Below are 15,515 nucleotides of genomic sequence, written 5' to 3'. Positions count from 1 at the left end.
CCTTTCATGTCATGTTGACTGTCCTCTCTCCTGCGCTCCAGGTCTTTTCTGTCATAGTTAAGTCTTTTCAAACACATAATCCCGTACTGCAGACTCGCCCTGCATGTCAGCACATAGAAACATTATTATTATTTAATCAATCAACATATATAATTATATAGATAATAATAATCATTATTGATTATTATTATTATTATTACAACAGTTATAATTAATTATTATTAATTATTATAAAAATGTATTTTTCAAAGAGACAAAGCTGATGAAGCTCAGACAACACTATAGCTCATAATTCTGACCACAGACCTGTGGAAACTGTCCACCATCTTCAGGTGGCTCCTCAGGTCCTTTTTGGTCAGGTGGTCCAACATGCGGGCGTCCACCAGACACTCCATAAAGTAGGAACGGTACTGAGGCAGACCAAGACTGGGCAACCACTCGTTCCCAATCCATTCATGGTTCATGTCTCCATATGCCAGAGTCTACAAAGAACACAGCAGCACAGAGCATGGGTGCTACATTGAAAACAGTATAATCCCACTCACCTAATCCCAGGGGGATTAAAATGTACATGGAAGTCTAATAGGAAATCTGAAACTATCACTGAAAAACCAGACATACACTATACAATCAGTCAGTCAAATACTGTCAGACCAGTGACCGCACCTGTGCCCAGCTGCCCTCCTCATTCTCCTGAGTGGCAGCATGATCAAGACAAGATAAAAGTTTAGAGACACAGGAAATAAAAAACACACACACACGTTATACACATCCAGACGTCTGCAATCTTCAAAACCAAACGAACCCTTTGTTGTTTGACAAACAATTCACAACTAGTTGCAGTTATACTAAAAAAGTACAAAAGTAAGATGGTGACCATTAATTTTGGTTTGACCTAACACACTGGTGTCCAGCTGAAGAGGACAGTGATACTATGTTGTTTTACTGTGTAAAGAAAGCTGGAATTTTATTGCAAAATTTGAAAAAAATCCAACTGGCATTCCATGGTATCTGACAGTAATCATATTTATTACTGTCAGTGTGTGCTGACTTCATGTACACATGTATGCTCCAAAAAGTGATTTTATCTTTTGCTGCTTATTGCCAGCCAAAATGTAGTTTTATATTTAATAACATTTTCCCGTAAATGAACCAAATTTTCCCCATGATGTAACTTATGACTCCTGGGGACCTGAGTTTGTTTTGTCCTCACAACAAAATGAATATCAGTATACACAGACACATACAAACACACATGATTGTTTTGTGTTGATGTTTTGTTTTTGTTTTGTTTTTTGAGGCACTTACATAGAAATAATGCATTTCTGAGATATTAATCCTTAATCCAAATCACATCTGACCCAAATTCCAATCCAAACATTAACTCATACCTAAAAGATACCCTACACAAAAGTGTGCAAAAACTTTTTCCCCTGAAATAGTAGCATTAAAAAAAATGCAATGCAGTGATGTCTTTTCAGGACGAGGACGGGTGTGTCACTGTGAAGGGAGTGTGTGAAGGTGTCGGGCGGTTGTTGTGATGGGAACAGGAGGGGAGCACCCAGATGGTACTGACCGCTTTCGTGGAGGAAGCCAGGTTCTCCATCTCTTCATGAGTCACCCACACATTTCCGGAGGACTGCTCAGAGGACGAAAAAGACGTCAGAACACACACATGCACACGCAGTGACACACATGCGCACACACAAACAGAGTGTGGAGTGATGGAGAGGGAGAGTGTTCTTCAGGCAGGTAGCGTGTTCCTACATCTGACACAGATTTGTGGACTATTTCTCCGTGCAACTTTCAGGAAACAGCAAAGGGCGAATAAAACATTAGCGGGAAAACGACCTCTAGTTGTTCTAAGACAAGTTACATCAGGGGGCAAAGACAAGGTTTGAGCCATGAACCTGGTGAACTGTGCTCAGTTTAGAGCTTGGTATTTTATAACTGTTAGTGATGTATGTGAGTGACAAAAAAAAAAACTTCGAAGGTGAAGGACACTTTCCATAAATGTAAAAATAAAGGCCTAAAAATTTTAAAAACTGCCTTTAACTTTAATTTATTATAAGGACAAAGAGCAAATAAAAAATGTAATTAATAATAAAATAATTAAACAGAGACTTCAACTAACTACATTTGAACTAACTTTAAAATATATTTTTCTTTAAATTTAAAATGTTCTTTGTTCCATTTCATTTCCACACAGAGATTAATTTAACTACCTTTGTAAGTTTGACTCTTTCTAGAAATGGGTTTTGTATTTGAATTCCTTTGTAAGTTTGACTCTTTCTAGAAATATGGGTTTTGTATTTGAATTCATTCTTTTTCTTGTTTTTTTTTTTACCGTTCTTGAGGTCAGCGGTGCGGAGGGGCTGGTGAGGGAGACCATCTCCTGAATGGCCAGGCGTAGTTTGAGTCGGTGGAGTGGGTTGCTGATGCCAATCTCCCTCTGAATCTCTGTGTCCGACAAAGCTGACATGATGGCTCCGCTCTTCACGTTGGCACGACAGGCTGCCACATACCAGGCTGGCATACCCACCCACAGCTGGTGAGAGTCATCAACAGAGCAACAGTGTCATCATCATTGTTTCCATAAAAGGTCAGTTAGCAGGACAGGCTGATGCGGATGAAGTCCGTACGGACAGGCTGCTGTGTGACATCACTGTGTTCTTCATGGTGTGAGACAATGGAGGACTGTGAAATACCTCTAACCAGGAGACCACGGTGGGGCCGTCCCACTGGGCGAAGGGCAGCCCTCTTTTCCTGGCATCTTCTAGAAGTTCATGCCTACAGTAGAGAAAAGTTAAGATGAGACAAAAAAAAATACTACAGCTCTCTGAGAAAAACGCAGAATGAAATTTGTCCTTTACTTTTTTTTCATCCTGCGGTCCCTCTCGGCCTGAGTGCCCAGTTTTCCCAGAGTCATTGTGTCACCAATGCCCATCTCAAAGTCTGAGACAGAACACAGGAAGGTTCATGTAAAACTCTCACAGTATCACGTGTGAAGTTTTTTCTCTTAGCTGTGCCTCGATGTACCTGACAGGGTGGGTATTGACTGCCCGTCCCTGCCCGCCGCCTGGTCCAGACGAATCTTCTCCTTCTTTCCAAAGAGTCTGCCAATGGACGACTTGATGCCTTTTTTCTGCTTCCTGCGAACAGGTCGAAAAATCATTACAATGAAAACAACAATTAGAAAATCCTTTAAAAACAGTATTGTTTAGTTATTAATTAATTATAATCAGCTAATTGGCTCTTAATCTGCTCCATGTGTTTATATATATTTTTTTTGCCTCAAGTCACAAAAAAACAACAAAATTAAAAAAAGAAGAAGAAAGAAGAAATCTGACAAATCCCAATGTCATACTGATAGAAAGAAGAAATCTGACAAATCCCAATAATAGTTTATGGAAATGTGAGTCATACTGTAGTCATACTGTAGTCAATGCAAGTCATGTGAGTCATACTGTAGTTCAAAATATTTTTATTATATAGATTCAAACATCTATAAATAAATCCTGGACAATCTTAGCACATTTTATACTTGGCTGGGTGGTTTCATTTTTGTGTGTTCTGAGCCCTGTGTAGAAAACTTTACTGTAATGTAGAGTCAAAAAGTGAATTCTATAGACGTATTTAAAGGCACAGAATGTAATTATTGCTCATTACATTGTGCTTCTGTCAGGATCAATAATTTTTTGTTGTGAAAATCTCTGTGGTTGTTCTTTAATCCTTGAAACTTTAAGTGATAAGAAATGAATCAATTTTAAAAAAAAGTATTTTTTCTTTTACCCTCGGCTGTCCTCCAGACTGCCTGTGAACGCAGCAAAATTTGTTTCTAGGCGTAGACTACGTGGTGAAGATGGAGGCGAGGTCTCGCACTTGATAGTAGCTTTGTCCACTTCCACTGGAGACTGGAAAGGTCACAAACGCATGTCAGGGTCAAAATGAACAAGTCGATAACAGGGACCAGGGAGAATCGTATATTATTGAACTTACTGCTACTTTTCTGCGGTGTTTCCTTAAGTCACTTGGCTATCGAGAAAAAAAACAAGGCGTGTCAACAAAGCTGTTACTGTTATTGCTCTTTGTTTGTTAGTGTGTCTGTAAGTATCGGTGGTGCAGTCTGACCAGAGTCATGATGCCTAGATGGTGGCTGGTGCTGCGCGTGTGATGTTTAGGTGTGGTGTGGCCACTGGTGGGTGGGGAGGTGGACGACGCCAGGGACTGGGCAGTAGCAGAGGTAGGCAGGGCTCGGGGGCGTAACGTCACGTTGAGTCCATCCATGCTGCCGCTGTTCACGCGGGATTCAATCTCATCGGAGCGCAGCTCTGCTGACTCTCTCTCCACCTGGATCATCCTACAACAAAGAACGATCACATTACACTGGTCTATGACAACTGTTATAGTAAAAACAAAAAACTCATTTTAGAATTATTTTCTAAAATAGTTCCAAGCCTTTGAGACGTTTGGTGTCATGAACATTGACAATTGTGGTCCTAAAAAAAAGTTGCCCACGCCTGCAGTAGATGATTCCACATTATTATCATATGTAGATAGTGATACCAGCTTTTATTTCGGTTTTTATTATTTGTATAGTATTTTAGGTCATATCTGTGATTCTGTTTCTCTTCCTGGTATTTAGTTAATCACACACACCTGTGTCCTGTCTAATTAGTCATTCATTTCACCTGCTGCCCTGGGTGTATATATATACACTCCCTGACTGGAGCTCATTGTCAGTGTTGCTGTTGGACTTCTGTGCTCCATGGTTTCAGTCCAGTACGTTTTTCTGGCAATTCATTTTCACGCGTAACGACCGAAAATCTGGTAAAATCTGGATGTCATTATGTCAAATGTCAAAGTCTGTTCTGGTGCTTCCTGTCCAGCCACATGACTCCAAACATGGCTCTAAACAACATATTTTAACTACAGATAATTATAAAGCTATTGTTCACAGCTACTTCCTGTATTATTTTATTATTTTGTTTGCTTATTTTAAATACACATGAAACTGTAATCTGCCCAGGATCTGGTCACCTTATCTCTTCATTGATGGCATCGAGCTGCTCCTGCAACATGAGCGCCAGAGTCTGAGCATCTGATTGGCCACTGGGGGAAAGCAAGGCAGAGCTGACATCATCATCCAGGTCCGACTCGGCCTCGATGTCGCTGCCGAGGAGGTGACTGACGCTGCCGCGCAGGGAGGAGTAGTCCTGCTCAAACACCGCGCACACCTGAAGCAACAGACGTGAGTTTTAACACAGCTTAGAATACTGCAAAGATAAAGATCTACAACTGCAAATATGACCGTGTGGGATGTATGTGGCTAGTTAAGGAATGGATGGAGAAGAAACTTACATTAGACAGCATGTCCACAGCAGCAGGTGAGAGAAAGACAGAGAGGTTAGTAAAGAATGACAGGTTAGTCGTGGATATCATCAGAGACCATATATCGGGCCCTGGAACTGAGTGAAGCACATGTGAAATTGGGAACTGTTAGTACAAACCTTATCTACAGAGAAGTGGGTTCACATGCCAAGAATGCAATACGACTTGTACTATGGTGGTTAATTTGAACTTTAACTTAACAGACAAGGGGACAAGACAGGAGTTTTTTACAGGAACAATTCCTTATCATTAAAGACGTGGAGTCTTCGCCTCTAACTGTCTGAACAAGTGGTGTTAGAGTTGGGTTAGTTGTGAAGCCAAAGATGTCACATCTCCCCAATTAGTGTTCAACTCCAATTGGAAATTGTCTGTTAATTTAAAATAGTTCGGGATAGAATTTAGAGCCTGACACCATCTATGATTAAAGATGTTTTTTTTTTAAGTAGAAATAAAGACAGAAATCTTCATGCATATGTCAATGGGAGGAAACTGCTGCTTAATTTGCATGAACTTCAAGTCTTCAATTAGGGATAGTTCATTAAAACCTTTTTTTTTAACTCATCATTGTACTGAAATACAAGTCCCTTATTTGTCCCACAAGGAGGAAAACTCTTTGTGAGTGGGTGTCTTTGTAATCCACACAGGCTGCCACAGGAGGCACCATTTTGTATGTGGTTGCAACTCACAGAACGACACACAGGGGGTGCTATAACAGCTAATTGGTTCTATGTGGTTATGTTCCAAATATTAAAAATGCCGGAGTCAATAAAAAATGGTTTTATGGACATGGAGTTTGGGTGGTGGACCGGCCGTCCTGCAGTCCAGAACTGTCTTCATCTTAACAAACCTCACACATCATGTAGAAAAGTACTAGACCATGACTACAAAGTAAGTGTCTCAGTTCAGTATCTCTAGTTCCCACATCAGTAAAAGAGTAATCCTTTGTCTGTGTACAGTTTTACTGTAAGTTGCTGGTTCTATTGCATTTTAAGAAAGTGTACACACTTCTCTGGAACTGCAGTTCAACGCTGTATAAATTGCTACAATGCCATTAAAGTCATGTGATCATCAAGTTAATGATAACATGGTGGTTGTTTAAGTCCCAGTATGACATGGCTGAAACCTTGTTGGGGTCGTCTCGTAGCGCCGACAGTCTGCCCTTCTGTGCACGTCTGATGACAGTCGTGCTGTAGTGGCTGTCCTGGCCCTCCACCATAGAGTAGCGAAGGTCACTGGAGCTTCCCAGATGAGACCTGAGGTAATATCCATGAAACACGTTGGGTTTAAAAAATGTAAAGCAGTCGTGTCTGTAGAAGGTGACAGAGGAAATGTGTTTGTACCGAGGGTGTGTTCCATCTCCAAACACCCCACTACGGCGCTTCATGTGGTCCATCTCGTTTCTTAACTTCTCGATCTCTCCAATTAGCCGCTCCTGAGGGAATAATGGAGGATAAAAGAGTCGTATCGTTGGACTTGTTAACGATTACTGTAGATTTTCTTGTAATTAAAACTTTTAGCACTCGAATTGGAAAACACGTAAAACAGTAACTGACCCAAGATCTTGCATCTTTTGTGTGATGTCTGATTGTTGAATTAGGGGATGGTTAAAAAAAAAGGATGTGAATGGAGACGTTTGCTTTGCTGAGAACTTCTGGACAGAGGCTGTAAAAGTCGGAGCTGAATTTAGAACACCGATCAGCGTGATTATCTAAGTAATGACTCTGGAATGTATTTACACTGAGCAGAAACGGACAGTGAGGCAATGTTTGTTTTTAAGCCTGGTTTGTAACTTGCACTGCAATATATATATGTATGTGTATATATGTATGTGTATGTGATACTGCCCCTCTACAATAACTCCATAGAGCCCCTGTGGGGTCCCGCTCCCTACATCGGAAACTATGTTTTGTCACGTACAGCTGTAAAGGTAAATCAGCAGTGAAATGAGTGTGACACAGGTTCATCTGTGCAAAAACCCCCAGAAAAAAAAAAACAGAAAATGTACTTTGCTGTCGTCATCACATAAAAGATGAATTCACACATGGTTGAATTTGTGTTTTCAGTAGCAGAAAACAAACTAAAGGGCAAACCGACTACTGGCAGTGGGAAATGGCGTTAATTGCATTTTTGCAATTCTGTTAAAAAACAAACAGTCTGGTACACAGCACCTGCTAATCATAGTGTGAAAAAAAAAATCACAAACCCTGGTGTGGTGGAATTCTTCCAGTTGTTTCTGGCAGTTCTCAAGATCCTGAATCAGAGAGTTCTGCACCAAAGACAAACGGAACCAACGTCAGGTCAGCGTAAAAGTTAAACATCACATTTTCCTTTGTCCCATGTCGTGTGTGTGTGTGTGTGTTTGTGTCTCTACAGTACAGTAGGTGAGTTAGCAGGCCTTGCCTTGTCCTCCAGGGCGGCCATGCGCTCTTTCAAATGGAGCTGCAGTCTTTCATTGGACTCGGTGAGGAGACGATCCACGGTGTCAGACAAACGCTTGTTGTGCTCCTCGTTCATTTTCTCCCTCTGCCGAGCCTGACCATCAGAGAAATGACATCATATTTTCCCCTTGACACAGACGCCATTAAATGTAGTGATGCAGCTAATCAAAGCAGTCTGCCCAGATTATTGTATACAGCATCTGATTATATCAGCAACAGCCGACGACAAGGTCGTGTCTTGATGCAACGCTGACACTGATACAATCGTGGAGTTTATAACATTGTAAAAACACACATCTCCATCCACACAGAGCTTTTCCTGCTAAATATAGTCCATAACAGCACAGCGGGAAAAATAAATTTGCCATGCATAAATTATTCAAAGTCCAAAGATAGCAGCCAATCAGATGGATTGGAGGGGGAGTGGGGGCAAGGGGGGCAGCGAGATATGGATTTAGTTCAAATTCATGCAAGGATGCACCCTGTTAATCCTGTGAAGGATATGTGTGTGTACGTGGTGTAGTGTATGTGCTGGAAAACACATGTCCAATAGGCAATGAGAAGCATACAAATATGCTGCTCTATTCTGGTCTGAACTTCCTTTCATTTAGTCTTAAATTAGAAAATAACTCGACTCTAAACCAGAACCAATGTCTAACACTAGTGTCGCCTACTAACTCCTTTAACTCTGAAACTCTACGATACTGTATTATATTCATACTAATCCCAACTACATATCTACATATATGTATATATGCGTATATGTACTGTATATATGTGTGTATACGTATATATGTACAGTATGTATATATATGTATATATATATATTCAAATGAACAGCTGATGTACCAACATTGAAAACATTAAATCTATATTAAATACATACATTCTGTGTGGTACTGATTAACTGCATGTAGCTGTGTGGCCCAACATCATTGGATTCTTACAGTATATGGTCACTTCTACACAGTATAGAATTATATTTGAATCGCTCATCATCTACCAGCACTCCCATTGTGATCTACTGGTGGATTGTCATCTACTTATTGAGGCACCTCTGGTATGTAGTACATAGTATTTATAGTAGTGGTGGAGGTGGAGCGCCTGGCTGCAGAAACGTATTCTCGTCCAGTCATTCTCTGCTGCTGCTTTTCTCAACATTTGCACTATTATCAGTAGTTATACACACAGGATGTGCAACTTCTCCTTAAGTCCCCTGACACCAGTGCTCCCTCTAATCCCTAAGCTATTAAATTCATCCCTATGGTCCCCGGGGGAAATAGAACGCCTGCAGACGTTTACAGCGAAGCCTCCACTCATCGTGGATAAAGTGCATTGAAAGTTTTAATGTAAGGCTCAGAGATGCGACCCAACCCCAAGTGCCTTATCTGTCCTGAAAGCAGCTTTTGGATCGGTACTATGTCCTTGCACAGGTGCAGTGTGTAGCCATGACAGTTGTAATGGCAATTATTTGCTGACTGTGTTTGTCGTAAGAGCAGCCTTTTGGGTTTGCTTGAATAATCGCAGGGTGGAGGATTAACATGTTCCGTCAGAGTCAGTCAATAGTTGGTCTTCAGAGGGCGCTGCAGCCAACACCACAGTCATGGGAAAAAGAGAGCACCCAGAAAACCTATACAGAAACAAGACGAGCATGCAAACGTCCTACAGAAAGAGTCCTTTTTTTATCAACCAGATATTTAATATAATCGGATGATCTTGCAGGCCAAATATAATTATACTGCGGGCCAGATTTGGCCCCCGGGCCTGAGTTTGACATTTGTGATGTAGGTGAACCTCTATACCAAAGGTCAATTTACCATCATTTACATCCTCCCTCCCCTACCACTAATCTCAACCCCCAAATTCCACCTAACTTTTAACCAGAGCCATGAAATGAGGTTCTGCCTAATTAGGTTTCAATTCCCAGTGGATTAATGCTGGTTGGAAATAACTAACCATTCCAAGAATGGTGCTAAATAAAAACGAAAATGAGACCAAACACACACACACACACACGCACCCGTCCCAGCTCCTGGTTCTTCTCTTCTAGTTGAGATTCCAGCTGTCTGAGACGCTCCTCCACATTGCCATGGCGCTCCTCTGCCTGCAGAGGGAGACAGTTACAAATCAGTTCTGCCTCCGATAGCTCATGTGCCTACAGGTATTTTTCTCCTCTATATTTATAACACACGTATCAGTGTTTACAGTTTTTGTAGTGTGTGTGTGTGTGTACCTTGGAAAGTGCTGCCACCCTCTGTGCCAGCTCAGCTTCTACCTCTGGCAGAGACTCTGCCTTCCTCATGGTCTGAGCCAGTCTCTGCTCTGCCATCTCCAGCATCTCCTGCAGCTGGCGCACCTTCTCTTCACTCTTCACACACACACATAAGTGACATTAGTGCAACCACAAGAGGTGTAACCAGTGTACTGCAGCCAGTATTAAACAAGGACATGACAGAGTAGGCCTGGAGACATTGAACTCCCATTCACCCTGAACTATACCTGAACCCAGAGTGTTTTTTTTCTTCTTCTCTACAGCTCACTCACGCTCATACTGTAGTGAACAGTAAAAGCTCTGTCATGTCACCTTGCATTAGGATTGTTGGGCCACTTTTGTGCACCGTTCTAAGTAAGATAATCACAACTGACAGACACATCACTCCAGTCAATTTTATTTTTGTCTTTTCAAACCCAACCTGGCTGTAACAGGACATGACATTAACAAAGGAAGTGCCTGTTGTTTTCAAATAAAATGTGTTAACTGCCATATTTGACTGGTGATATAATATTTTGAGTAACGTCACTACACTCTGCCAGGAAGGTGGTTTAGTGTGTACTGTATATACTGTAGTAAAGTCAGTATTTGCTCTGGACAGGTGAAAAATACACTTTTTCTTTTCTTTTTTCTTTTTTACTAACACCAAGTCTGGATGTGAAGTCACTGTCTACTCATTGATTACACATTATTAATTGAAGACTAAAGTTGGTAAAAGGTGGCAAAAGAAAACCCCAATAGAAAAGTTCATTTGTTAATGATTTGCGAGTACTTTTACTATGAGTAAATCAGAGAAGATGTAACAAGATGGCGCTAGTGAGGGCAGCTGCCATTGTACCCTCATTTTGAAGTGGATGCAGCTACGAAAACTCATTTTGCTGTGAATTTGTTCTGTAAACAAAAGACCAGAACCTTGAACACAAAAAGTCAAATTTTTTTAGATGATTTTTTGAGGTTGTGAATCCATCTCAGCATTTATATATTTAACAGAAAGAGGAGTATGATGGACTCAACAGGACACATTAGAAAAATAGCCAGGTATCTTGTTAGGAGCTGCTCCATGTTGCATTACACAGGTAATAATATTTTGAGTAAATCCATTGATAATATTATAGTTGTCCTTTGTGAGCCTGCAGACTGCTGGACTTGTGTCTTTCACCTGTCTGTGCAGGGAGTCCTTCGTCGCCAGTTCGTTCTCCAGTTTGTCGTTCAAATCGTGGATATGCGTGGTTTCCCTCTGAGCGGCCAAGTAGCGTTTCTCTAACGTGGTGATTCTTTCCTCCATGTCCTCTCTCTGTGGACGCAGAGACCCAACAACAGGACGAACATACAGAGAGGTTCGTTCAGTTTATTCATCTCTACACAATTGTTCCAATCACCTGCATTAAGATTTTTATAGGCTCCATTATCTTTATTGACCTTTGGAGAGTGCTGGTAAAGAGTTCACTCTGTGTTTACGGGTCAGTGTTAGAACTCGATGGGGAGCGATGCTGTTTGTTAACTAATATACATGTATAATTGTAAAGATCTACATAGGTGTCCCAATAATAATAAAAAATCTTTGTCAGAGTCTCCTACTGCCTCTGTGCTCTCACCTCCCTCTGTTCCCTCTGCTGCTTGATTGACAGCTCCTCGCTGCGGCTAAGTTCTCGACGGGCGTTTGCCAGCTCTGCCTCCAGCTCGACCATGCGGCCGTTCAAATTAGCACTGTGTTCGCGGCTCTGGGACAGCTCCTTATTGGTGCGATCCAGCAGCTCCTGGAGTTCAGACAGGCGGCTGCTGTCATCGTGAGCGTCTATGGAGCCGTTGGGAAGCCTCTACAAGGTGGACACACAAATTAGATATCTGCTGTAGATACACTGTCACGTAGACACGCTAACACTGAGCAGCACACCAGGACAGAAGTGTGGGTTTTGATGCAGCGTGAGGGCGCGGTGTGTGATATGAGGCGTCTGTACTGTCGTTGGTTTTTTTGGGTTTTTTTTTTTGCTTTTTATAAACGGATGAATAAACATCCACAGAGACAGGACAATATTACTGACCGGCATATAAAGTACACACATACAGATACAATGGATTTAATGAATGACTAGAGTTCTGGTTTCCAACCACCAAAATAAATCTTAAAGGATGTTTTAGTTTCTATAGTAACTACCAACAGAACCATATGTGACAAATACATTTCTGTTGGTACAAATATTCAAAGACTTTACCGTACATTACACTTTCTATGACATATTCTACTCTACTGTGACATGTAGTCTTTCCAATATATGTGAAAGGATATGAAGAAATCGACTGAGTCGGTCGGTCAGACTACAGACCACTACATAAAATATAGCACAGAGCAGAAAAACAATCACACAGCCAGGAAGACCTTCCATGTAGGTTTAGCTCCATCTGCTCGCTCTGCTGATTCACCGTCCTTCCTCTGTCTCACTGTGTTTAACTGCAATGCAGAACAAAAGAGGGTAAAAGGAAAATCGTGAGAGAAGTCACACTTTTATTAGTTTTTAATTCTTGACACGTAGAAGCAGCACAAACACAGAAGAATCTGTCAACGGCTTTGGAAAAAAAAACATTTTAATTAATTCTGCTGGACAGCACTTGAAACCATTCATTAAAGAGTGGGTGGTTAGAGTGGGGAACTGTATAATTAACTAAAGTTGACCTGCTAAAACTGTAAATCCCTTTTTCCATAATTGAAACGTACTGCTAATGTGGCGACATTTCTCTAATAAAAGGATTCGTGTGTCAATTAAAGGTATAACAAGTGAACATTGCTGTGTGTTAGCAAACATGGCTGCAAAGTAAAGTAGCAGAGGTAGCTGTAAAGGGCTCTACTAAATGGCACATAAATGAGAAAAATGAACGTAATAATAAAAATCATCACCACATTTATAATCAATAAATATTTTTCAAACGGTTCGAAACACTGAATTTCAGATTTTCTTAAATGCAACTTCGTCGTCAGCTCTCGCATTTATGAAGCCATTTAGAGAAGTAATTAAAACAGATACAGCACTGAGTGAACACTGTGTGACTGACAGGTGGACTGTCCAATAGGAGTGTGGCTACAGGTGATGTCAGCACTTCAGTCACACACAGTATTCATACATTCAACAACACAACTGGAAGGATAGGAGAGAAAGCGTGAAGGGACGTCTGTCAGGGACGGCTCATATATCTCTAAGGCCACACACACACACACACACACACACATATACACACTTAATATGCACATGTTAGCATAGCAACATGCTCAAAAGACCTCTTCTGTGGTGGTTGCTAGTTGTCCCTCCAAGGTGGCCACCCTCTCCAGCGCCACCCGCAGCCTCTCTCGCACCTGAAGAAAACACACACACACATGCCACCCGCAGCCTCTCTCGCACCTGAACAAAACACACACACACTGTTTGTCCAACTGTTGTAAAAGATAATCAAAGATAAAAAAATTAATTAAAGTGAAATTTAAACATTTTTGGTTACTATTGTATAATAATAATAATTATTGCTGTCATGTTGTATACGTATTCCATAGTTATTGATTAAATTAGTGAAGATGGACAGTAACTAAATAATATGTTGAAGTTACCAAAAAAATGATACATTTGCAGGTCAAATTTGTAATTAGGGTTGGAATTAGGCTAGAGTTAGGATTGAGATTATGCATAATGATTAATGGGTTAGTGAGTGCATTACTGTATGTGCATGGAAAGTCCTCATAAAACACATAAACCTGTGTGTGTGTGTGTGTGCACTTTTACCTTTTCGTCCAGGGCCTTGTGGTGTTCAAAAAGAGACTTCAGGGCTTTCAGGACCTCCACCTCACTGGAAACCCCTGAGGGTGGGGGCGCCTGTCTTTTCACCACTGTCATCCTCAGACTTCGCTCGTGACGAGACACCAGACACTCCAGGTGCTCCAACAGCAGCTACAGCACACACACACACATACACGAAGCCAAAATCACAAGAAAACACTCAGAAATGATGTCGTCATAGGTCTCACACACTGGTTTAGACATATGCTGAATCACACACACACACACACACTCATGCGTACCCTGGTGTTGTTCCTCTCAGCCTTCAGTTCAGAGATTTCCTCCTCTTTCTCCAGCAGCTGCTCCCTGCATATGTTCAGCTCCTTTGTCAGAGTAGCAAACTCCTACAAACCAGAACACACACAGTAAATCAGTGCAGTGAATTTACATGCAAACTAACCATTCTGCTTAAAATGTGAGGTTGCCAGGTTTTACAGCATTTGGTGGCCGGAAACAAGCACATGTAGAAAACAGTGTAACATCAGCAGATAAATTAGCAGAATTATGGGCCAAACTTAAATATTGCTAACAACACTGTAATACTAGTGTCTGGAAGTCTGTTCTGGAGCAAGAAACGCTGAAATGAAAAATGTTTGCTGAGCATCTGCAGTTAGAGGAGGTCCAGGCAGGTGGCAGACTGATGTCATCTGATCTGCACAAACACAGGTTTTTGCTCTGTATCTGCAGCCACTGCACTGTCCTGGTGTTACGCCATGATGTACGGTCCAATCAGGAAAATAATCTAATAAAAAATAATTTGTCTCAGACTGTACAAATCAAATGTGATGATAATACGGCCTTCGTAATCTCTTTGGAGGCTGAGACTTGGCAGGGATGTAATGAGATGGCAGGCAACTGGCCGGTGCAACTGGCCAGGAGGTGAACCCCCCCCCCACACTGCTCCCCCCAGGAGTCCAGACACTGCTGATGGTGGCTGATGACCTAGAAAATGAAAAGTGATGGATGTGGTGATACTTCAAGGCCTGTGTGCTGCCTCGCTGGTGTCAATAGGGATGTGCACGTTGGCAACAACTTCAAAAAGTTGATCTTCTGCAATTGAACGAATAGTAGAATTGATTTTAATCTGAAAGATGGAACAGACTAGACAGGTTGTTTGTTGGTCATAGATGATTATACAGTCTGACTTTATTTTGCCAGACAATCATATATATACAATATATATATGTGTAAATATAAGTATATATATATGTGTGTGTATATATATATATATATACATATGTTTATCTGTGTATATATGTATATATGTTTATATGTATATTTATAATTATTAATTTTTAGCTTGTGTAGTTTTTAAAAAAATTTCAAAGTGATTTTTTTCTTCCTATAAAAATGTGTCATATTAAAAATGCTGGCATGTACGGCACCACTAATCAGCAGGTGCTGAGCGCTATAGTAGTGATCTAATGTGTATATTCACTAGCTCTGGCTTGTCTGTCACAATTTTCTCATTAATGATTATCAATATTATTATTATTATCAGAGAGTGAAAAATGACTTGGTCAGTGTAGAGCTGTAGTTCTCCCGTTCAGTACGTCTGTGTGTGCAGTAGATTGATTCATGTAGTTTTACTCC

General features: G+C 41.0%; 1 protein-coding gene across 2 annotated transcripts in view; it reads right to left on the bottom strand.

The window, feature by feature from the left end:
• ppfia4 (PTPRF interacting protein alpha 4) overlaps positions 1 to 15,515 on the bottom strand; it is a 40,981-nt gene that overhangs the window by 4,155 nt on the left and 21,311 nt on the right. For both annotated transcript variants that reach the window (XM_017036748.2, XM_025060279.1), the window contains 24 exons: positions 14,165 to 14,266; positions 13,869 to 14,033; positions 13,373 to 13,447; positions 12,479 to 12,550; positions 11,697 to 11,918; positions 11,261 to 11,395; positions 10,063 to 10,197; positions 9,850 to 9,933; positions 7,792 to 7,923; positions 7,595 to 7,657; positions 6,732 to 6,823; positions 6,515 to 6,644; positions 5,041 to 5,216; positions 4,132 to 4,360; positions 4,000 to 4,035; positions 3,793 to 3,914; positions 3,040 to 3,152; positions 2,874 to 2,955; positions 2,709 to 2,790; positions 2,348 to 2,548; positions 1,577 to 1,639; positions 667 to 693; positions 307 to 482; positions 2 to 99 (listed from right to left, as the gene is read on the bottom strand). In XM_017036748.2, coding sequence (XP_016892237.1) covers positions 2 to 99; positions 307 to 482; positions 667 to 693; positions 1,577 to 1,639; positions 2,348 to 2,548; positions 2,709 to 2,790; positions 2,874 to 2,955; positions 3,040 to 3,152; positions 3,793 to 3,914; positions 4,000 to 4,035; positions 4,132 to 4,360; positions 5,041 to 5,216; positions 6,515 to 6,644; positions 6,732 to 6,823; positions 7,595 to 7,657; positions 7,792 to 7,923; positions 9,850 to 9,933; positions 10,063 to 10,197; positions 11,261 to 11,395; positions 11,697 to 11,918; positions 12,479 to 12,550; positions 13,373 to 13,447; positions 13,869 to 14,033; positions 14,165 to 14,266 — 2,812 coding nt within the window. The remainder of the gene's footprint in view (position 1; positions 100 to 306; positions 483 to 666; positions 694 to 1,576; positions 1,640 to 2,347; positions 2,549 to 2,708; positions 2,791 to 2,873; positions 2,956 to 3,039; positions 3,153 to 3,792; positions 3,915 to 3,999; positions 4,036 to 4,131; positions 4,361 to 5,040; positions 5,217 to 6,514; positions 6,645 to 6,731; positions 6,824 to 7,594; positions 7,658 to 7,791; positions 7,924 to 9,849; positions 9,934 to 10,062; positions 10,198 to 11,260; positions 11,396 to 11,696; positions 11,919 to 12,478; positions 12,551 to 13,372; positions 13,448 to 13,868; positions 14,034 to 14,164; positions 14,267 to 15,515) is intronic.

Source organism: Cynoglossus semilaevis, chromosome 11 (assembly GCF_000523025.1).
Source record: "Cynoglossus semilaevis isolate Cse_v1.0 chromosome 11, Cse_v1.0, whole genome shotgun sequence".
Lineage (NCBI taxonomy): Eukaryota > Metazoa > Chordata > Actinopteri > Pleuronectiformes > Cynoglossidae > Cynoglossus > Cynoglossus semilaevis.
Note: the sequence above shows the minus strand (reverse complement) of the source record. Positions and strands in the feature narration are given on the sequence as shown.